Consider the following 23,549-nt stretch of genomic DNA (forward strand, 5'->3'; position numbering starts at 1 on the left):
ATGGGCAACAGCTATTCAGTTTTAATCACAAGGGTGAACGTTAAAGAGAGCTCCGGACACATGATCCTGAATGACATGCATGTTATTGTTTCTTACAGATTAGTTTTTGATCTATTTAACAGGTAGATAACTGCAGCCATGAATTTAACTGGCAGTCTGCCATGTTTGCAAAGGTATTTGAGGTATTTTACAATTCAAATGATGCCACAGAGAAATCCTAAGTATTCATGAACTCCAGATGATGCTTTCATACACAGGACAGATCCTAAAAAAACTGAATATAAGGGTTGCATAAGGGTTGTTTTCCTCCCTTGAGCTAGTCACAAATACAGTCTTAAAATAATTAAGCATCACTATGACTTAAATCACCATGTGGAGACACCAAGTGGCAACATTTAATAAAAAGTTTAATTTCAAAATACAGCATAGTATGGTAAAAAAAAAAGATATGAATTTATTCTTGCAATAATGTGGGGTTGTGACCGTTCAAACATATTGGAGAGAATCATACATTTTCTCAAACATAAATATCAAAACATCAATGCTCTCCAAAGTTATCAGTTATGATAAATTACAAATATCTGTACGTCCAAAGTTTTATTTACTTAACCAGGAGAGGAACTCGTTAAGTTTGAACAGAATGTCCTTTTCAAGAGTGTCCTGGCCGAGACAGGCAGCAGCACAGATACCAACGTTTCTGACAGACAATGAGCAGCTATACATACACACAAACGGAATATAAGGTTCATGAACACATTAAAAGACGTGAAATTACAAGTAAAGCAGCAAATATTTGTCAAAAGTAATATAATACAGTAAAAAAAAAAGACCGTCAAAATGTTACCAGGATACTTTAAGAAAAATTCTGTTTGAAAGAGAAACTCACTGCTAGCAACATGTAGCGTATAGCTAAAGCCATGTATGCTGCTGGGAGCCAGGGCATGATCAATACTGTGCTGACCAATGCAAAACACTCACCTCAAGATCTTTGTTTTCCAAACTCATAGTCTACATCCATGCTAGTGACTCTCTAAGGCTGTACCGTTCTTTGTGTTAAATAGCTTGCTAACAACGACAATGCTAATAACTCAATCTAGCTGTCATGTCTGTCATGTTCTCAACTTCTGTTGCATGTTAGCATATTTACACTGGTTACAATTCTTCCTGAGGGGTGCATGAATGTGTGTACCAAATGTCATCGTCTCCATCCAATAGATGTTGAAATCATTCAGCCAAGAACCCCAAATGTGAACCTCATGGTGGCGCTAGATGGAAAGGCAGTGGGTTGCAGAAAGTTTGTTAGAACTTTTTAGTCATGGAACCACAAAACTTTTATTGTAATCCAGATATTTCTATCTGAAAAGCAGTGGACCAAATGGCCAAAAGTACCACGTAGAGCTGAGCCATAAGCATGGTTGGAAAGGCAGTTATAGCTGCGTTACAAAACAGGTAGTCTACAAATCATTTTTACAAGATCTTTCGAAGTCATTTCTGTACTTTGAGCATGTGTCCAATGTCCAGTGTACTCGCAGTCTATGTACCATATAACATATATAAATGTGATATTAAATCCATGATAAAAAATAACTATAGTTCATGACTGTGTACATTATAGATCATATTGACAAAAAAACATAAACATGTCAGTGTACAATGAACATACAAATGTACCTTTAAACATCAACAACATTGATATTTGGTTTTCTGCAAATGCCTTCAACAACCATGAGACTGAAACAAACGTGTTCACGGCTTTGTTTTCAGGTTATTTTATTGGTGAGGAGACAGTCGTCAAAGTTCCTTGAGGAAGTGGCAGTGCACTGTGAAAAACAAACTCAGTCCTTGAGCTCTTCATCACACTGTCCTTTCATCGTCTGACAAAACAGTCAAGTCAAAGTCACTTCCTTCAAAACCTTCCTGTGGTTTGGTTCTGTGTGGTGGTGCGGATAAGCAGTCCTTTGCAGAAACAGGAAAAAGGCAGCCGTGGATGGCTTGGATGATGCCCTTTTCATGTTCGAGGCTATACACCGAGCAGCATGCCCATAAAATCTGAACCGTTCTGTATTGTAATGGAAGCGCCCGCTGCATTATCCACAAATATGGAGGTGTACTGCCCGGCCTGCAGAGGAAAATATAAAAAAGGGATGAAAAAGATCGCAATAATACAGATTTCCACATTAATGATGTGTGTGTGTCTGTGTGCTGCTTACCTGTAGCTCGAGCAACCCCTGCACGCTGACGGTGAATATCTTGCTGTTACTTTCTAATCCAACAATCATCTCCAGTGAGCTGCAGTCAGGATGTAAAAAGAATATTTCTGATTAAATGTTGTGTTTTTTCAGCATTTCAAAATTTTTAAGACCACATTAAAAAGAAACAAAGTTTTCTTAACCCTTAATCTCCCAAATGAACATGCTTATATCTGGATGAGAATCATCCATTAAAATAGTGTTTAGAGAGAGTAGAGCAACTTCATCGTCTGTAAACCTTCTAGACTCACAAAGCAGCCAATTGGTCTTTAAAATATGGAAGTAAACCACGGGAACAAACTTGGTTTCGCTTTAGTGAGACCAATGGAAGGAAAGCTGAATGAAAGTTTGCATTGACTAACAGCAGCTTGTGGAACGGAGACAAGTGGAAGATTGAAACTTTGGCTCTCCACTTCTTGGACAGCCACACCAGCTGCTCCTTCCTGTTTCCAGTCTTTCTGCTAAGCTAAAGAAACAGAGTAATGGTGTGTTCATACAACCTCTAACAAGCATCCAAGCCATTAAGAAATTCAAAAACATTTCTGAAAGTAATTTTCAGTGGGAGCTGGCAACATAAAGCCATAAGCTTTACACAAGGCTGCTATTGGTTTAGCTCGTCCCGATGTTTGAAAGTGCTCCAATTGCGCAGGGAGACATCAACCGATCATATTGTTTTGTTTCAGTTCAATCCATGCCTGTTCACCTTGAACAAAACCCTTGTTCTGTCCCGTCTATGAATGGGTGGAAAACATATTCTCCAACCTGTCCTGAAGACAGGGAATACTCGACCAAGTTGATATATGGGAGATTTCTTTTAATGTGCAAATTTAAGAGCAGTTTAAAGCCAGCATCCCCTGCTGGTTCCCCCTTCCAGTACTGAAAACCTCCTCCACCCATCAGTCCTTCTGTGAGGAGGTTTAAAAAACACAACCCTCCACCAGTGTTCAATACCAAGAATGAGCTACACAGCTAACAGCTAACAAGCTAACACAAAGTTATCATACTATTTTATACTATTTTCGGCTTGCTGGCGGAACAAATTCGCCCAGACATTTCACCTTGGCACATTAGTGGAGGGACAACAAAGACAGACTACTCAGGTTCTGAGTAGTCTCTCCTTGTCGTCCTTTGAGCTCAGTGGATACTCAGGGGCAGACCTCGCCTCCTCCCATCAACTCAACTCAACTGAACTTAACTTTATTTATATAGCACTTTAAACACAACATTGTTGCTCCAAAGTGCTGAACATTGCAGAAACAAAGCATTAAAAAGTAACAGACAAGAACAACAACAATAAAAAAAAAGAAAAGAACAATAAAAAAATATATAAGAACAAGTGACAGTTAATTACAGAATAACAGAGCCATGGGTTTTTTGTGCTTGATGAACATTAAAAGCAATTGAGTAAAAATATGTTTTAAGACGAGTTTTAAAAACACAGAAAATCAGAGGCGGTAAGTCATTAAATTCATTCAATTGAAATAAGTTAAAACACATTGGCTTTATAAAAATGTCTTTCTTTGTTGTTGTTGTTGTTGTTGTTTTTATGCCTTGTTACAAAAGCACGTTGGTCAGCTGAGGCTGTTTCAAACGTGCTATATAAATAAACGTGACTTGATTCACTGGAGGCTCAGTAGAGGTCCTGGGTCTGACAGGCTGTTTAAAGGGTGCTAGTAACGGTTAGCGGTCGCTCTCCCAGAGCTTGCAGAGGACATCAGAGGGGGAACCAGAAAATATTCTCTCCATAAAATTATATCCAGTTTCAGTGAAAACAGTTATTAAGTTGTGGTTTTGCACAGTAGTCAGTGAAAACACTCTGCTTCAGCTGAGTCTTTCATATCCATGACAACATTAGCATGTTAAAAACCTTAGAGTAACACTTTAAATGTGAATCTGTACCAACACAGCTGGGCAGGCTGGGCTGTTTTGTACCTTTGTCACTTGTTTGTGGGAACAGTTTGCATATTGTCCCAAATGTCAAACTCTCTTTTAACACCGAGTGCTCTCAGTGTCTGTTTAGATGGTTATAACATGACTGCAGGCTTATAACCACAGAGTGCGAGCACTGGCTCCTGTTAAGTGGAAAATGCTAAATTTTTATGGCAAATCAATCATGTTTGTCTTCACTCCGACTGCCATCACAATGAGCCTCATTGCACATTCTCTGCATTTTCATGTGTGGGAGCGAGACTGGCTGGGGGTTTGGCTCGAAAAAGCAAGAGTCGAGGACTCATTTTGGGTTAGGTAACCCGTCATAATAATATTATTTATATGTTCCCTTCATTGTACCACGCTCGAAAGAGAGTGCTGTGGAGCTCTGACAAGTCTGGGAGAGACTTCAGGGAGCAATTCATATCAGACATTTTCACGGACTTTATGTAAATAGTAGTTTTGAAATATTTGATAAAACGGTTCCCAAACTGGATTTGTATTTTTTCGCAATGTTGATGAATGAGATACTTCATTATGTGTCTCCCACATCCCAAAGAAGGACATTTCACTGCAGCGCTACTGAATAAAACAAGCTGTCTGCAATGTCAAAGGTGAGTCTATAAAGATTAGTTAGGCGACCGGGCTCTTAGTGAGAGGACATTTCCCTTAAAGACCTGCTCTGCTTTTACACAGGAAATGCCACACTGGTTCCACACAAAGTGTAACAGACAACCACTTTAACAGCTCATAAATTCTGGCGAAAGTTAAGGTACCATTTTACACCAAGAAAATATCACTGTTACATGGAAAACCAGGATTTCAAGAATACTAGTGTGGTTATGATCGGCTTATCTGATCAGTGTGAATGATAGCCATGACAAATAAAAACCACAAGCATACAATCAAAGTGCCAGTGTGCACATCCCACAACTGTTTTCAGCCGGCTCAAATCAAGTCCTATCATCATCGTGTCATACAAACACTACTGTGTTGTGTGATTTGATATTTTGTTAATTTAAGTGTTGAAAGGTCGACAGAAAATATGATTTTAGCTGCATTTTTCAAAAATCATTTTGCAGCGGTGTTTGAAATCTTGTCTGTGCAAAGATATCATTCCAATGAACGCTTTATGGGCTGTGTGGTTTCAACACTAAGGTTCAGAGGCATAGTAAGGGAGCTGTTTTAAACATTTCACCCAGAAGAAGATAAAAGAGAATATGCAGGAACGTAAGCTATGCAACTCTTTGTACCTCGACAGAGAGACCCACAGGTGCTGATGTAGTTATTTGATACTTTGGATTTGAAGACAAGCAAGTGTTTAATCAACCTCTTCAAATAGTGGGTGAATAAACGTTCACTTTTGAACGACTTTTCAAAGGTCGCCATAGGTGACTTTTAAGTCTTTTCAGAAGAAAAATGCTCACGAGGTAAGGTTATGAAGGGTCTAAGGTAGTGAGTATTTCATTTTAGATCTCCCCAGCACATTAAACTATCGGTGTGTTTATATCCAAGAGTGTCCAAGTTTTTGTTAAAACATGATATCCTAGTTTCAAAAACATTAAGGCCAAAAACAGGATCAAAACTAGAAAAGACGGGGTGCCAGTGGCCTAGTGGTGATGTCAAGCACCTCATGTGCAGAGGATGAAGTCGTCAGAGCAGGCAGCCCGGGTTCAAGTCCGACATGGAGCACCCGTCCCACATGTCATTCCCCACTGTTTCTCTCTCCCTGATTTCTGACTCTATCTACTGTCCTGTCTATAAAAAAAAGGCATAAAAGCCCCCTCCCCACTCAAAAAATATAACAAAAACAACAGCAAACTAGTAAAGACCAAATAATGGGACACATTCAAAGGATCAGGATACCTACGTGTATCTGTGACAGAGCGATTCGATGCAGATCAGCACCCGGACATTATCCCTGGCCTTCAGCTGACTCTTGCTCCTCTTCACCTCATTGTGGTCTGTAAAGATTCAAAACAATCACATGAAGAAACAGCTTCACCCTCAGTTCAGAAAAAAAGAGATAAAAAGCAAAAAGAGTAAATTCCCTTGAAGTGGCCGCTCGTTAAAACCCCCTGAATGCTTATCCAGTCATAGAAACAGTAAGCAGGCCTGTCACGCTCGGTTTACACAAGGCCTCAATAAGAAAGATGCTCTGTTCATGAAGGGTTGTGTAGTGGTGTCTACTTAAGTCTTTCCATAACCAAAAACCCAAAAGAAAATACTGTAAAGAACGGATTCAACTGTGTCTGTCTGCTAAATAAAGTACCGTATTTTCTGTTTAAGACTCTTCAGCCTTGTTGTATACATTTGATTTATTCATTTATAGATGATTTTATTTACCTTCTTCCCTTCAGTTTTAGTATTCTAAAATGTTTTTTGGAAATTTTTTCCTACATTTGAACCAAAAAAAACCACACTGTTTTTTAATGTCTTTTTTTTTTTTTTTTGCCATATGTCAATCTCTTTATTTTATTTTCATCTCTCTTATCTTTGTGAAATGTCATATTTCTTTCTTTCTTGAGTTTGTTGAATCTTATTTTTAAAGAAGAAAGTGTGACATTTTACACATAAATATAGCAGACATTAAGTATATCCTCTGTAAATGTCTCTCTGAGTCATGACCCACTACGAGTGAGAAGCTCGAGTCCCGCTGGCTGTGTTGTTGTCGGAGCCGTGTTAACATCAAGTTTACATGGACGGGACGGCCTTGTGTATAAAAGCTGTTTTAGTCAAGGACTGGAGAAAAGAAGAAGAACACACTCACTGCTTATTTTAGTGTCATGTAAGCATTTTTAGATCACGGTCATTCTGTGTAAATTTATATCCAATGTGAAGCTACGAGCTAACTAAAGCATGCTAACATTAGCCTGCTAACACAACACTGCAGGCCACAGACCATTGCAGCTCAAGTCAAGGACAATATTATTCCGCCGCTTGCACTTAACTCCTCCTTGAGAACGCAATTGGAGAGGGGTTGGACCTGTGACACTGTAGGAGAGCGGAGGCTTCAGTATGGTGACAGCAGTTTTACGCTCCAAATCTTCTCAATGTTTCGTTTTTAAACATGTAAAGCACTTTTCCTTGCTCTATGTTTGAATCGTGCTTTATAAATAACCTCGCCGTGCCTTCTTATTTCCCGCCTGTTTGTGGCTTTGTGAAGCACTTTAGGCTGCCCGCTTGTGTGTATTAAAGGTGCAATATGAATAAAGTTGAGTTGAGCTGAATTTAATACACCATGTAAGATATTTTGTTTGATTTACCGATGTGGACATTTGCAGAGAACTGGTAGATCCCGGTGATCGGAGCTGTGAATCGTCCAGTAGACTGGTCCATCCCCGTCCCTCTGAGGAAAGCTCCTTTAGCTGGAGGCTGGAAGCACACAACATTTGTTTTTAATATGCTGACACTGAAAGAAAATACTTTGGTTTCCCCTCCCTACCTGTCGATAAGAGATCAAGCAAAGGATCAGATATAGAACAGTAAGAAGGTACTGTATGTAATGTCTTGCTCAAGAGCACTTCAGCAGGGCTCAAACGGTCACAGTAGCATTTCAAACGAGGAAAGAAATCTATTCCTTTGTGTATAAGCTGAGTAAAGCTTTGCTGATACTTAAGCTTTAAATTTGTTCAGAATCAAAAGAGAAATGTTGAAGAAATGTCCAAAACGAGGAAGTTACTGTGGCTCATTCGTTGTGTTGCACAATACACTTTAGTTTAATCCTTCTCTGTCAGAGTAATACGTTTTAAGTTTGAGAACACAAGAGATACTTAGCCTATTGCTGAACTAAGACTCTTAAATAGATTTTGTGTTTACACGTCCAATCAGCGACAAGGTTAAATAGAATACAGTTACAAGTTTGCGAGCTTTGAGACAATCTTTTCCTAGTTTCTCATTCTCTTTTCAATAAAATAACGTACAATCAAGAGAACAAAGTAACAGAGAAAACATACAATTTGAAGAACCCTGTGGAGAGATATTGTGACTGACTCAGGCTAGCAAGTTAGCTGTTAGCTTTCAACTTCAACTTCTTCATGATTGAAGAAGCACATGTTTGGAATATGTGCAGACAAATGTCACTGTTTCTGCTGTCAATAGACTTATTGTCCTTGTGTCGTCCATTAACTCTACTTTACCTCTAACTTTGCAAAAACTGTAGCATTTTAAAATCCTCAGTCGCACGTCTTTAACACAGTGTGCCGTGTTAGCATGTTAAATAATTTAGCAAAGCTTCATTCTCCCTCCTCCAGCCTTGTCAGCCCATCCCAACATGGCATAGTTCTTCCACTACAGCATGCCGTTTTAAACAGTGTCTATTTCTGTCCTCTCCACACTTTATTCCAAGTCAGAGACAGAGTGCCTTTTGTATGCCGCCCAGAGACTAATGTGTAGAATTGAAGAAGTGGGTATTTTTGACCAAAGAGCCAGGCTGAGTCTCAGAGTGGCAGTGCATGCTTTGCCAGTGCCAGTTACCAGAGAGGGGATGATCCTCTCATAATACCCCCACATGCAAACCAAGCGATGATTACCAAACACTCCCTCTTTCAAACACAGTTAAGACAGAGAAGCAAATGGGTCAGAAACAAAGCGTGTAACCATGCAGAGGAGGATAAGCCAAACCTTTTCTTTTTTTTCTTCAGGCATGCACAGGCACCAAAGCTGAACCAGTTCATAAACATTTACTTGGTTTCAAACAAACATACTGTCTGAAAGTTTTGGAGCTCCACCAGCGTCTTCTTGTCGACCAGCACCGGCCCCTTGAGCTTGCAGTGGAACGCCTCCTCAATCCGCCGGTAGGATGTCATCCCTTCCAGGGTGAGGAGAGCCGTAGGGAGCTGGCTGGGGCTGGTTGTTCTGTCCAGTGCTGCTGCCCTCCTCTCTGTAGCCTCTGACAAAAACAAATCCATGTTATTATAGTGCGGAAAGAGTTAACTATGGTTTCAAACGCCCATAATTTGATCAGATAGATTACACATCAAATTGCACATATGAACTGAGAAATATAATGAAAGAACAACCTCTGAGTCTAAAGAGAAGATGTGATGTGTTTAGATGTTTCTACCTTTAATCAAGTCTTTAAACTCCTGAAGAAGAACTTCCTGGGTCACTTCAGCCCCTGGAGAGCCAGGAGGTCCCTGTGGGCCAGGAGGACCGGGAGGACCAGGTGGGCCCGGCTAGGGGAAAAAAAGATTTAACTTGATGTGAAAATATTATTGAGCTTCATTTACCAATAACTGTAGTAAATACTCAAATGAGACCAGCAAGGCACACAGTCCGTATATTGGGTTTACCAGGGGTCGTTTGCGCTTGCGACATTTTCCAGGGAAGTTGCCAACAGGTCTTTTAACAAAGTCCATCCATGATCCCAGTGGATCCACTCTCTGGTTGTCAGCAACCTGCAGCAGAAGAAAACACAGAGAAAGAAAATTTTTAATCATGAATTCGTAGACCCCATAGTTCATTGAAAATAACACAAAGACAATATATCAAATGTTGAAACTGAGAAATGTCATTGTCTATGAATTACCCAATATTGGTTCTTCACAGAGTGCTGAACCCCCATCTTCACTTCAGAAAGACAGAGCCTCTTTTTAACCCAAATCATGTTGCTAGTCTACCTTCTTAAATGTGAGATATTTTTTTCTTCTTTTGAAAGATTTATTTTGGATTTTTTTTGCCTTTACTGTAGAAACAGGACGGTTGGATAGAGTTGGAAATCAGTGAGAGAGAGAGAGAGAGAGAGAGAGAGAGAGAGAGAGAGAGAGAGAGAGAGAGAGAATGAGGAATGACGTACAGGAAAGGAGCCACAGGTTGGATTTGGACCTGGGCCATCCGCTTTAAAGATTGCAGCCACTGTACATGGGACACTCAAACTAACCGCTCGGCCACCATTGCCCCACGAGCCATTTTCTTGAGCATTTTACAACATTTCCAGTCGGTTGTTGAAACTTTGCCAACTACTGTGGAACATGCTGCTGGCATCAAATTCAAATTGGACATATGATTGGATAATATAATTTTACAAAAAATTCAACATTTCTCAGGTTAACATTTGATATGATGTTTTGTGCAATTTCCAATTAAAAATGGGGATTCAATATTTTGCAAATCCTCACATTATGTTTTTAATTTACATTTTACTCAACGCACCAACTTTTTAGGACAAGTTGGAAGGGTGTCGTTAGAAATTTTTTATACATTGTGGCAGTTCAGAGCACTTTAGAAAAAGTTTTAAAATATAAACAGAACAGGACATTATTCCATACACATTTCCCTCTGTATAGAAAACAAGGAACATACTTTCTTCCTAAGCAACCACACAGTTTTATTGAAAGCAAGACCGATTTATCGACCAGCTGATAATATCGGCCGATATTAGCATATCAAGTGACTATCGGTTTCAACTAATTTTATCACAGATATGCGCCAATATTACTAGATTCACCAGTCAAATAGCATTTCATTCGAGTATCATTGTATTACTCAAGCAGTTATCTTTCTGGTTGTCACCAGCAGAGTGTGCTGTCCGGACTATCACTCTGAACACTTTGTCTTCATTATACATATTTTCCACAAGTGTTTGATAACTGCATTTGAGGGATCAACACAATAAATATCTATATCTATCTAACAAGATCTAAGAAAGATATCGGCCGATATATAGGTACCAGATTTTTTTTATCTTCCTAATATCCGTATCGGCCCCAAAAATCTATATCTGTCAGGCCCTAGTTTTATTATACAATAATCAGGAATTTTGAAAAAGCAGTATTTACCACATGAATCCGACATTTGTTTGAAAATCATTATACCCAAAAAAAGAATTATGCAGGAAGGTAGATTCCTTAAAACTATCCCTGGAAAATATTTTCCAAAGATACATTTACAGATACACATCGGCAGACACAGAGGAAGGTCACACAGGGAAGGCCTCTTTCTCTCTCGTTTTAAATTCCCAGAGGAGTCTTTTCAATAAACTCTCTAAATGTAGTCATCATGCTCCTCAAACAGTCAACCTTATGCTTATTTTTTCATTCCCATATAATTCACTCAGGTGCCACGTCAGTTCTTATTTGCTCAATAGGCTTGGATGAATGTAAACAAACTGTGTCAAGCGATTCCTTTTTTCAGCACATTAAAATTTCCATGAGCACTGTGGTGAAAAATGAGTCTGCTCATGTTGGTGTGATGTAGATTCTGTGGATTGCAGACCTCAGTGACTGTATTTTAGAACAACATGTCAAAGAGGCCAACATGTTCTCCCTCTCCAGAAGACATAACAGTATTCTCTTTTATTAATATTACTCACACGAGTAAAGTTATGATGGAACATGTAATAAACAAGATAACAAATGTATACATGGTATGTACGTAGAGCAGGGTGGGTATATATGATTTAAGATTGTTAGTCTGTTTCCTTATCATGTGTGTGCTCCATCTTCTTATCTGAAATAACATATGTATAATAAATCACTGGATAGGAGACTGGGATCTGCTATGGAGATAAGAAACGCACTCCAAGAAGTTTCTCTGGAAGCAACATTTTTATGTTACAACTGGCATGTTTTCATTTCAGTAAAATGTAAGGCTGAATGAATTCCAATTAGAGAAAGCTTGAATCCAACCCCAACCCTTCCCCAAAATGTCAAGTGCCTTCAGTTGAGATAGAAGAGGAGATAAAGACGAGCCATGGAGGTGAGCTGCCTGAAATGGAATTTGTTTAGGTTTTGGCAGCGGGACACGGATCACTTATCTGCAAAACCAACATGCCCATTTCTTCACTGTCAAAGACATCGCCTCTTGTTCCACCGCAACAAAGTGACTCCTTGTTTGTCTTTGCGATATACTGAAATAAAAACTTTCTTTATATTTGGGATTTCCAGCAGTCCCTCTCTCTCCGCGAGTCTCTCTTCTCTCTGACAGCAGACAAAATAAACAACTTAACAGGCGCTGCGCTGGCTGCATGTTGGATCACTGTGTGTTTTTGTTGTGATTTTGAGGCTTGGAAAGAGATAAAAGCGAGGCTGATTTGGTCAAGACAAGAGCACTTTTACAGTGCTAAATACTGTTTCCATAAGACTGGGAGTCCTCAGGATAAACTGCTTTTTCCTTTGCTATGTCAATTTTTCATACTCATCAACATGCCAGTTCTGAAAGCTTTATAGGAATACTTGCAAAGTACTTAAGTACTAATTAGTTTGGCAACTTGAGGGCAGAAAAAAGACAAGTGAGCTCAACACTGAATAATCATAACCTTTAAATTGGTTAGGTGAACAGTTACTTATTAAGACATAGAGCAGTTACAGAGAACGTTATCATTTATTAGAAGTGATGGTTTTGGACCCCAGATTAATTTATTTACAATTTACCCTGACACATTTATAGCTCTGTTTTGGTCTCCACCACCTTGTAATGCAACGAATGCTCTACTGGTTGCACAGCAAAGTTGTTGCTGCAGGAAAGGGCTGTCGTCCGCCCCCCCACCCAAAAAAAAAAAGGTTATAATATCAAATAGGTTACTGAGTTCCTGAGTAAATATCATTAATCGAGATAAATTAAGCTTAGATTTATCTTCATAAAGCTATGAAATTGAGGTATAGTCATATTTTAATGCTAATACAACCATCTCTGTAATAATACAGTTGTCTGTGGTTCTCACTTGAACAACCCACAGTAAAAACAACAATCTTTTAGGTGCCAGGTAAGCCATCTCCCTTGTTTCCAGTATTCATGCTAAGCTAGTCTAAGCTAATGGGCTGCTAGCTGCTGCTTGGGGTATCTATTTTTCCAGCAATGGGTATCCACTCCAGAATAGCTTAAACAGATATTTACATGTTGACCCCTTGGTTTGGGTATTAATATATACCTGTGAATCATCTTCACATTAGACAGTTTTAGACACCTCATAACATCACATATGAAAGACACAAATCTGATTCTGAGAGCCAGTCGGTGCTTTAACAAATAAACCCAAACCTTGGCATTTGTTCTTGTGTTTATAAAAGTGTCATAGATCATCAGCTTTCTTTTCCAGAGATAGAAAACACTGCAGGTTGGACCACACATGCGACTTATAATTACAAATCTTAGCCTTTTCTTACATCATAATATAAAAAAAAGGCAGCATATCATTGCCAGGAAATCAGCCTCACTCTGAACTTGTTATTCTCTTTAACACACGGCATTATAATTAAACCATTAAACCTCTACCCTCAAGGATTTTCTGTGCTTAGGGTAGAAAGGCTACCACCGAGGTAATTATCACCTTCATTTATCAGCTTAAAAATCACAGCATATCCCTGGATAAATAACTTAATAATTAGCTTCAGGAGTTCTAAAAAAAAATAAACCGATTGCACTCTTAGTTATAAGACTCTACGCTGTCTGAGCATAACATACTCTACATAAACATGACAGCTGGGATGGCTCACACAACTTGCCAAAAAGTATTCTGATTCATTGTAAACAGGTGAGGCTCTGTCTCGACTGAGAACATCAAAGGCTCCACACATGCAGACATGAAAACCATATTGCTTGATGGCAAAGAAATGCCTGTCAGAAGCGTTCAATCTGTCGCTTGCTCCTTTTGACTGCAGCGTAAAGTAAACTATAGATACCCTCTCATAGCCCAGTATCAGCACATACAACTCATGAACATGAAGTGTGGAGGGAGCAGATCCAGGTATCAGTTTGTGAGTAGATGAAGAACACCAGGGCTCAGGCTTTGATCATCGCTGATGTGTGAGTGCCTCAAAGTGGCCTCGTCTGTCATCAGGCGTGAGCGTACGCTTTTCAAGCGAGAACCGACAGAGAACGTGTCAGGTGTTCTGTCAAAAGGTGAGAAACTTTAAATCTTCCAGACAGTGTTTATCCTGGTTGATGGGGCTTTAAATCATGACACATTACTGAGGTTCTGGTCTAAAGAATGGGATGCATTGTCTGCAGGGTTTGGAAAAGGTATTCATACCCGTAACTTGGAGTCCCACCACAACAGCGTGGGAGATTTTCCATTACAAGAGAAGTCCAGAGTTCAGTATTTCACATTGCCAAAGTACAACACAGTATCATCAGCAAAATGTTGTTATAGGTACAAAGTGAAAGCACTTGCCCCACCTATCAATATCATGATCTTTTTAGAAATGTCTTTGAGTGAATGTGTTTTCTGATGTAGCATGGGGATTGGGAGCTACTGAATAGTAGAAGAAAAATGCTTTAAAAAATCCTGTGTGTACTTTTAGGCCGAGAGATAGATCTCTAAATCAAAACCAGCGGTTATCTTAGCCGACAACAAAGACTTAAAGGAGGGAAAAAGCCTCTGAGTCTGCCCATCAGTTACAAAACCCTCTGTTCAGAGAGTAACTGCACTCTGCCAAGAAATAGCCTGGCACATAACCCCAATGAAACAGCAAACTGTTTATTTTTAGACTTTTTATGGATTAAAGAAAATGCCGTACTGTTTAAGGTGTAAATCTGTGAGCTAAAGAGGTGCTGGTCAACAGATGCCGAAAGAGCATGGCTAGCTGTTTCCCCCTTTTTCCTAACTTTATGCTAAGCTATGCTAACACACTACCTTTGGCTTCACATAGACAGATGTGTGAGTGGTGTCAATTATCTCGGCTAACTCTTGGCAAGAAACTAAGTTTTTAATACATTAAGTAGCTACAAAAAAAAAGTTGCATATCAGTTGGTGGAGACCAAAACAGAGCTCAGAGATAGCCTATTAGATGTTCTTGGTTGTGGTTAAATTGTATACTTTAATGAACATTTTTACACGAAGCAAAACAAGTGCATTCCTTAAAAATTACCAACTTTAAAAAGAAAATAATTAATCTGTGTTGAAAAATAGTTTGGAACAATGGTTGTCTCTTCAGGTTGTATCAAGAAGAACCTAAGGGGTCAATTCAATCAATCAATGATTTATTTACAGAGCAATGAATCATGACTCAAGTCTTTAAGTGGGTTGTGAAATGATTAATAGGGTAAAAATAGGAAAAAATAATGTCCTGTGACACAGGTAAATTGCAGAATAAGAAGAGTCTCTTTGGTGGAGTTCGAACAACTTTAAGATGTTTTTTATAAGGTTTTGGCTTAATATTTTCTGGCTTTTCATGCCTTTATTCAGATAGGAAAGTGGATAGAGCCAGAAATCAGGAGAGATAGTGTGGAACGAAATGCGGGAAAGGTGCCACAGGTAGGACTCGAACCCAGGCCGTCTACCTGGAGGACTGTAGCCTTGACACATGGGGCGTGCGCACCAACCACTAGGCCGCCATCGCCCCAAATGTTAGACCTTCTAAACATGACAAGATCTGTTTTTTTTTGTGACATGATACAGAGGTTTGAAAGAACTGCTTTAGTCTATACAATGATTAGACTTTTTAACTATTTAAATGTCTAAGTAACTGATTAGTCAATTAAATGTAGCTGAGTAAAAACAATGACTATATGAAGAAATGTTAAGAAGTTGAATTTAACCGAAGCATCAAATGGAAATAGTCAAAGTGAAAATATCTATACAATTATCCCAAAAGTTTTTCATTTAGTTTACTTTCTCCTACTGATTGTGTACACAGCAAACAATAAAAGTGAGCAGAGTTTGTTTTATCAGCCTGCAGCACATGCCAGTTTGGACTTTTTGGATCAATTAGTGGATCAGTTCTAATCATTGCTGAGATTTCACAGAGGCCTTATGAGATTTTACGACCCAGGACCAAGGATTTGGGTCTGCATGAATAATCTTCTATGTGCACTGCTTTAAGTGTGTTTGTCATGTAGTTTGGGGAAAATTAGGTTGAATTTATTTGCAGCAATAAAAAAGGAAAATATTTCCCTGGGGCAGCGTGCCACCAAAAACACAAACACAACTGTTAAAACACGTCTCTGGGGCCGCGAGCAGATACTGAAACTCTACTCCATCGCAGGCAGCTCCTGAATTCTTCCATGTGCACCACTGAACTTATCTTGTTTTCTTTTATGCCTTATCTGTTTTTCTACCTGTCTTTAAACACTGGCAACATGAAACGTTTTTGCTGCTGATAAAAAATGTTGCACAGGCAGGTTTAAGGTTTTAGACAGGATGACGGAGGGCTTTCTTTAATCCCTTGTTTTTACATCCCAGCACTGCTCCCTGTGCAGTCATCCATGCATGGGTGGACAGGCCTAACGCCGGGCTACTCCCATCCCGCCAGGCAGGGATCCCTGGGCTGAGTGGGACGAGGGGGTCCTGGTAACCTGCGTGCATCCCAGTCGTCATGCATACACCCCGTGTTCCCCACCGCTGCGCTTCATGGACACACACTGCCTTCAGGACTTAACACCGCTGAACTAAACACTGTTAGGCATGCAATGTTGACTCTGTTCTCTTCTCACTGTTATTACTCAATTGGCAGGCACTGTGTGCACAACATAATTACTCTACCACACTGAGGATGTTGCTATCAGGTCAACAAATGTAGAAGTGGCACCATTTTTAAGTGTAAATGGAACATTGTTATCATATAATGACACAGTTGAACATGCTTCTTATCATGTGGCCTGATTTTAACTTCACTGTTGTCCCAACAAAGGTGCAGTGTATGCATTCATTAAGTGCGAGAGAAAGTGAATAAATTTGTGTTTATGCTTAAGAAATCACTGGAGACAATCTTGGCTTCCTCTTGATATAAAAGGGATATAAGCTGAACCAAACCTTGAGCGCCATGTAACATCTGTTTTGTGTACGAATTATAGCTTTGAAATTGGAGTGAGTGCTTGTGAGTGCTCATTTTCCCTGTGGTAGGTAAAATGAGCTGTTGAAAAGCGCCAGTGATCCCGATCCATCTCAGGTAGACAGGTTTGTACCTTGATTTGACTGTAGGCATATTAGATCCTCCTCCTTTTATGTGATTCACTCTGCAGTTTGTTACATAAGTACATACTGTCAATTTCTCATTTTTATTTTTTTGCTGTAATTATGCGACTGATTGGCCCCTCGTGTTGAGCTTACTGAAGTTATGAAAGCTAAAGAGACTAAACAACTGCAAAAACTACAATAGTTTTGAAGGAACAGTTTATATTCTCTCACAGTCTGTTGTTTTTGCACTGTCCTGCACCTACCTGATGTGCGTATCACTATCTCCTTTTTCTAAAGGAATAGTTTGATCTTTTTACATAGATGCAGAATGTGCTTTCTGTGCAAGAATCAGTAAAGAACATTTTTTGACTCCACTTTTTAAAATAACTAGAATCAGCTTTTTTGGTCATTAGCACCTCTAAAAGTCTCTTATTAACATTTAATGTCTTAAACCAAACAGTCAAGTCAATCAAATAATTTTCATTCTGAATGAGTGAGTTGATTGAGTGACCTTCCTGTTATAATCCCATCTACTGTCTCCTTTTGCCCCCCCCTCTACCATCTACTTCGTTGCTATTCTCGTTCCCAGTCTGAATGCTAAGCTAAGCTAACCATCTTCTTGGAGCAGCTTCAATTTTATCATACTGATAGAAAGTATTAATTTCTACGTGAGGAGAAGTCTCTTGTAACAGATTATATTTTATTATATAATATTTTGGCATTTATTAAATATATTTTATATGAACTTTCTCTTGAATTTTTTCGTCTCCATCACAGAAACACTAAATATGTCAACTGTGTCTAAAACAGTTTTATTTCGTTTTTCTGCATATATGACTGCACATTATAAATCACATTAAACGGCAGGAATGTTATGTTGTCTCGTCAGCATCGGACTTGTTTTCACTTGAAGCCACAGTCACCAATGTACTGTTAAGAGCAGCTATAATTTCAGGAACATGACCAGCACATGATACGAATCAGGCAAGATTAAGGGATTTCTATAAATCTGGCATCAATCTGTAGCTATTACAAATGAAACGTAATCCAAATCAAACAGTCCCTCTCTGTCTGTGAGCTCAAAAGACAACACTGTGGTTTATTTTACTTGCAGATTTCAGATGTAACGACCAAAGATTGTTTATTATTTGTTTCCCTTTCAGATGACTTCATTAGTTAATTAAAATGTTAAATAAGCATGACCCTTTGAGTCGTCCGTCATGTTGAAAGCAGAGTTCACGACACTGACTGAAGGTAGTTCACACCATCAGAAGAGTATTAAAGGTGTGTGCTCACACTGTGGTTCGGTTTCCTTTGGGACTCGGGTCTCGTCTCCCATGTGTGGGTAGATCCAAAAGGTCCCACACACTGCCGCATTAATCATCACTGGGGATGAGAGAGAGGAAACAAAAACCCTCGCCTGGGGATAAACCCAGCCATTACTCAACACGCCAGGCGTGATGTTTGACTTGACTCCCTCAATTACAGCCATCACAGATCCCTCGCTGCTCTCAGCAATGACAGATTCCTCTCATCTTCAGAGTGCACAGCAATAAGGTTTACATGTGTGACATTTTGCTTTAAAACACAAAGATCACACTTGTTTGAAATGCACCTCCGTAATCATGTCGTAAAAAAAAAAAGAAATTCCTCTCGCTGCACAACTCCACACCTCACTATTGTGATCACTTTCAAATGGAAAAAAAAATCTCCTGAGGAATGCAGAGTACGACTGCACGGTGCCAACAGCCCACACACGGGATTGGTGAGATAGAGAGCGAATGCCATCATCAGAACTGTTTCCACTGTTTCCATTGGGCACAGGGGAATAACATGTAAACGTGGAGTGTAAATGTCTGGCTTGTTTGAGGACACAAATTTCCTGCCAAGACAGCTCCAATGGTGGTGTTGTTTTCTGTGGGAGCTAACAGATGTGTAATAGGATGAACTTACAAACTTAACCAAGAAAAAAAACAGGTTCTTTTCACCCTGTGTGTGGCATGATTTTTCCTTTTCTTCAACACAGAAACATGAAAAAGGTGGCACCAACAAATGTGTCCACTTCTTCAGACGTCAAAGCTAAAAAAAAAAAAGGCTCCCGGTTCTCGTCATCACAGGTGACACTGTTTGGCAAAAGACACTATCTGGCACAACACAGCATCTTAAGAGTGATTATGTCATTACCCTGTGATTGTGAGAGATGAGATGAAAAGAATGTTAGAGAGAGAGGCACAGGGGGCTAATCCTCGCCGAGGTGTTCTCTTTCAGGACCCTTTCTATGGGGCTTTGTGAGGGGCTTACACGGCATGCTGCCCCAGTTTTTCGGGGCCGCACCGCCCCTATCGGATGTCCCAGACACAGCGGAGTCAGACTGGGGCCTGTGAATGACAGAATCAATGGGCTGGGAACAACATCGCCATAGGTCTTTAAATGTCTGCCCACCTCACTTTCCCAGGAGTTACATCATGGCAGAGGGCCCGTAAGCGACCCTCCAAGGGAAAACTGTGGAGACACCCAGCTCCCAGTGGGATGAGGCTGAGAAGTGAAATCCCAGCAGGGTGCAATCTTCAGGGTTGACACAAGGTCATCCTTCATAGCCTCTGCTTTTACAAGGCGAAACCAAGTCAAATAAACAACCACCAGGCCGCAACCACCGACAATGTGTTCTTAAAGATACAAAAGGAGACCTCACCGCTTGGTTTCAGGAGGAGGGGGGGGAAAAAGGCAGCGAAGGTTACAGTTAGGATTCCACAAACCAACTGCTTGGTCGGAGCTGCAGGCTGGTATATAGGGCAGTGAGAGTTATATGAGAATGCCAACATAATGGGTGGGCTGAAAGCAAAACAAATAGCCCGTTGGAAACATTCGCAAATATGCAACACCAGCAATAAACCAATAAATAGCAGAGTCAGGGGCCAACTGTTGCTCCTGGAAATGGAATTGTACCACTGGAAAGCAGTTTTGCAAGAGGATAACAACACTGGTCTACAGTTACTGAATATATTTTGTCATGGTAAGAATTCTCTCTAGCTATCACAAACTATAAAATGTTGAAATTTTTCATTCTTTGTGAGTCTGTTTATGACTTCATTTCCTGCTTATTTAAAATATCTCCATCTGCCAGATATTTGAAACTTCCCTCCATCCTGATGTTTTCACAGCGGCTGGAAAGTCTTGGTGGCAGACACCCGCAGCACGTGCTAATTGATGCAGTGATCAGCCTTTGGACATCCACATTCCTGGCATACCTCCGGAAGTCATCCATTTAGCGTTTCACACATTTCGGCCCTCCTCACTATCTGAAGCTTGACCTGGAAGGGCACACCTGTCCTGTCGTAGCTTCTACCTTTGCCACAAGTCATTTGCGCTGCATATTGCCTGTGCTGACAAGTTAAGTTCACATGTCTCGCGCACTGTGCCTTTTCATATGTATTCACCCCACTTAGACTTTTCAGGTATGTTGTCATGTTACAACTGCAAATTAAAATTGGATTTTATTGTGTTGTATGAAATATACAATATATAATATACAATATAATAATAATATACAAACAAAAAATATATAAAAAGATCTGAGCGCTTTGCTGTGAAACTAAGATCAGGTGCAACAATTTCCTTCAGCTTAACTTTAGCATCCATCAGATGTTTGCTTCTTTATCTGCTCATTTAAGTTTATCAAATAAAAAAAATCAACAACTATAATATCAATTTGAATTTCAGTTTATGATGAAGTAAAATGTTGAAAGTCCAAGGTGGTGAACACTTAAGGTACTATTTTTGCATCCACTGTGTATTTCCGTTGATACCATCATAACAGCATATAAAGCTTAAATATATCGAAAAAAAGTCGTTCTAACATTTTCTTTGTACATTTCATAAAGTTTAAGTCACTACCTTGACGCTTCCACCGACCTCCTCGCTGTTGGACAGAGTAGCGTTGAAGGATTCTGTGTGCTGCGGGGTGGCCTCCTTTGGCCTCTTTCTCTCCTTCTTGGCATCCACCCCATCCAGAAGGACACACTGAGACCAAAACACTACAGCCACCACGGCCAGAGGCCCAGCCGCACACCACATCTTCACGCTTATTCTCAATCAATCCCCCAGCAGAAAAGAATCTTCTGCAAGGGTAAGATGAGGGATGCCCACAAGGCTCAGGGAGGGAGACCAGAGGAATGCAGCTTCAGGGACTCCCTGTCCAAGAGTCTGTCAGACTGACTGCTGCCGCCGTTGCTCCCCTCCTTGATGAGCTCTCAGGCAGCACAGCGTTGCAGGGGCGCTGTTAACTCTAGCCAGAAAGCTAGAGGAGGCTTACTCAACTATGAAATGTGTCAAGAAGAACGGTGCAAGGGAATGACAGATCGGCGCAGATCTGACAGCAAATAAACCCATTAGTGAGATTTTTCACGCTTTCTGCTCTGTTGGGGGGTGAGGTATTGAGGAGGAGGGGATGAGGAGTGGGTTGGGGGGGGGGGGGGGGGGGGGTGGGGGGGGGGTAGAGGGGGGGGGGGGGGGCAAAAGGAGACAGGCAGAGAGGAGGGGTGCGTCCAAAGCTGAGGGTGGGCTAAAGATGGATGGCAATATTCTCTTTTTGACCCAGCTCTCTCCTGCTGCTTCTTCTCACACTGAGCTCCAGTCTGCGAAAAAAAAAAAGTTGTGTGGCAGCTGGAAAAAGCTGCAAGATCCACAAAAATTCACCAAAAAAAAAAGAAAAAAAAAAGATGCAGGTCAGTGTTCAAGTCTGCAGATTTACTCCCAAGAGGAGATGGATGAGGTCCAGTTGTGGTCTGTTATCTCCTTCAACGTTTTCTTCCGCTATCACTAAACTCAACAGGTGTGATCTTCTGCTTCTGTCTGAGACAATTATCTGACACAGGTGCTTCCCTCCAACTCTTCCAACAAATCATCAAGTCCAATGCCACGTGTGAGACTCGCACCAGAGTGATTTGTTGTGTTGTTACAGCTCCTGTTTCCCTCCCTGTCCCTCTTCTCTCATCTGCTCCTTTGCTCAGACTGAGTTTACAGGAGGGCTCACAGTGGAGTTTTATCACCACCCTTTTCTCCCTCCTGCTTTTCTCTCTCTCTCTCTCTCTCTCTCTCTCTCTCTCTCTCTCTCTCTCTCTCTCTCTCTCTCTCTCTCTCCCCCCTTGCTATTTCTCTCCTCCCTTGCCTCTATTGGCAACCTTACTGGCTTATTCTGCTCTGTTTTATCTCATAGATGAAATGCTTGGGCTGAAGAGGTTCCTTGGCAGACAATATTGTGTGTGTGTGACGTGTATAAAGTTGTGTATCTGAGAGCTGAGGACAGTTTGGCTCAATATTAGCGGATTCTAGTAAAGCCTTGTGTTCAGATACGAGCAAGAAAGAGAAACCTAATTGTGTGAGATAATTGCCGAATCGTTTAGTATAATCTGTTGCTTAAATACTGTGAAAGAATAATGAGTGTGTTTGTTTCCTGTGTGTTTGAGTGTGTGTTGATGTTCAGCAAAAGTCTAACCTTTCTGGACAGCCTATGAGGAGGTAATACATGTCTTCTAAGTTGTGTAAATTGCAGGTGTCTGTAAATAAATCACAGCTGATGTGAACAAATTGGCGGTCTGGGTATTCCTACTATAAGCTCATTTGTCTAAAAAGAATTCAGCCCTCTCAGTCTCTTATTGAGATAAATAACATGTCAGCTCATGAATGCCTACAAGTATGTCCCATTACAGTCTGGGACTGTTTTCCTGGTCTGTTTTGCTTTAATTACATTTTAACACAGTGCCACCCAGAGGCAGCAGCTTGCAGTGCAAACAGCTCACCAGTACCTTTCCAGTATGGCTCCTTGCTGTTGCCATCCTACTTCCTGATTCCGCTGGCAGGCCTGACTGAAAAAAATAGCAGGTAGAAGCAGCAAGGAAAAGCCTCAACCATGTCAGGGGGGAATGGAATAAAGTCAGATATTGATCCATTTCACCTTTAAGATAATAGACGAGAAGTGCATTTTTTGGAATAAATGATAGATCTGTTTTTCTCCACAAACTATGACACTCTAGGACCATAAATCTCATCTGGGCTGTCCATCCCTGGTCAGCACTTAAAACCATTTATTACCTGAGCAAACGATTTCATACATTTATACATTTGACTTTTTACCTGTTTTACATGTACCTGATTCTAAGTTACTATTTTGTGTGCATAAGTTAATTATACAATATATTAATAAAAAAATAATAATGTCTTGAAACATTCCCCTAATAAGGCTGCTTCTTAAAGCTTTGGATTGAAACCATTACTACATTACACATCTAGCCTAATTAATTTAACTTATTTTTGTTTTTTTCTTCAGCAAACATCAATTGTTTAACTATTTGAGCAATCCATCCATTATTTTATTTGTTGTTTCTATCTCCTATCTCCTGTCTTGGAATGGGGGAGGAATATGGTTGTAATATATATTATTAATTTACATAACTTCGATAGCGAGGTACATAAACTTTTTATACTTTAATTTAAATACCTAATATACTATACATTACTTGTTTCTTTTTTTAACTATT

The 23,549-nt window shown here is 40.1% G+C and overlaps 1 protein-coding gene across 1 annotated transcript; it reads right to left on the minus strand.

Annotated features, from left to right (window-relative positions):
• Positions 1-389: 389 nt before the first annotated feature.
• On the minus strand, positions 390-22,086 carry c1qtnf12 (C1q and TNF related 12). Its single transcript, XM_020651346.3, has 8 exons — positions 20,908-22,086; positions 9,473-9,577; positions 9,244-9,355; positions 8,885-9,069; positions 7,445-7,553; positions 6,049-6,142; positions 2,211-2,289; positions 390-2,119 (listed from the first exon to the last, which is right to left on the minus strand). Exons 1-8 carry the CDS (start codon positions 21,085-21,087, stop codon positions 2,021-2,023), a joined length of 963 nt encoding a protein of 320 aa, XP_020507002.1. The 5' UTR covers positions 21,088-22,086; the 3' UTR covers positions 390-2,020.
• Positions 22,087-23,549: the final 1,463 nt, after the last annotated feature.

The sequence above is a fragment of the Labrus bergylta genome, chromosome 12 (assembly GCF_963930695.1).
Source record: "Labrus bergylta chromosome 12, fLabBer1.1, whole genome shotgun sequence".
Lineage (NCBI taxonomy): Eukaryota > Metazoa > Chordata > Actinopteri > Labriformes > Labridae > Labrus > Labrus bergylta.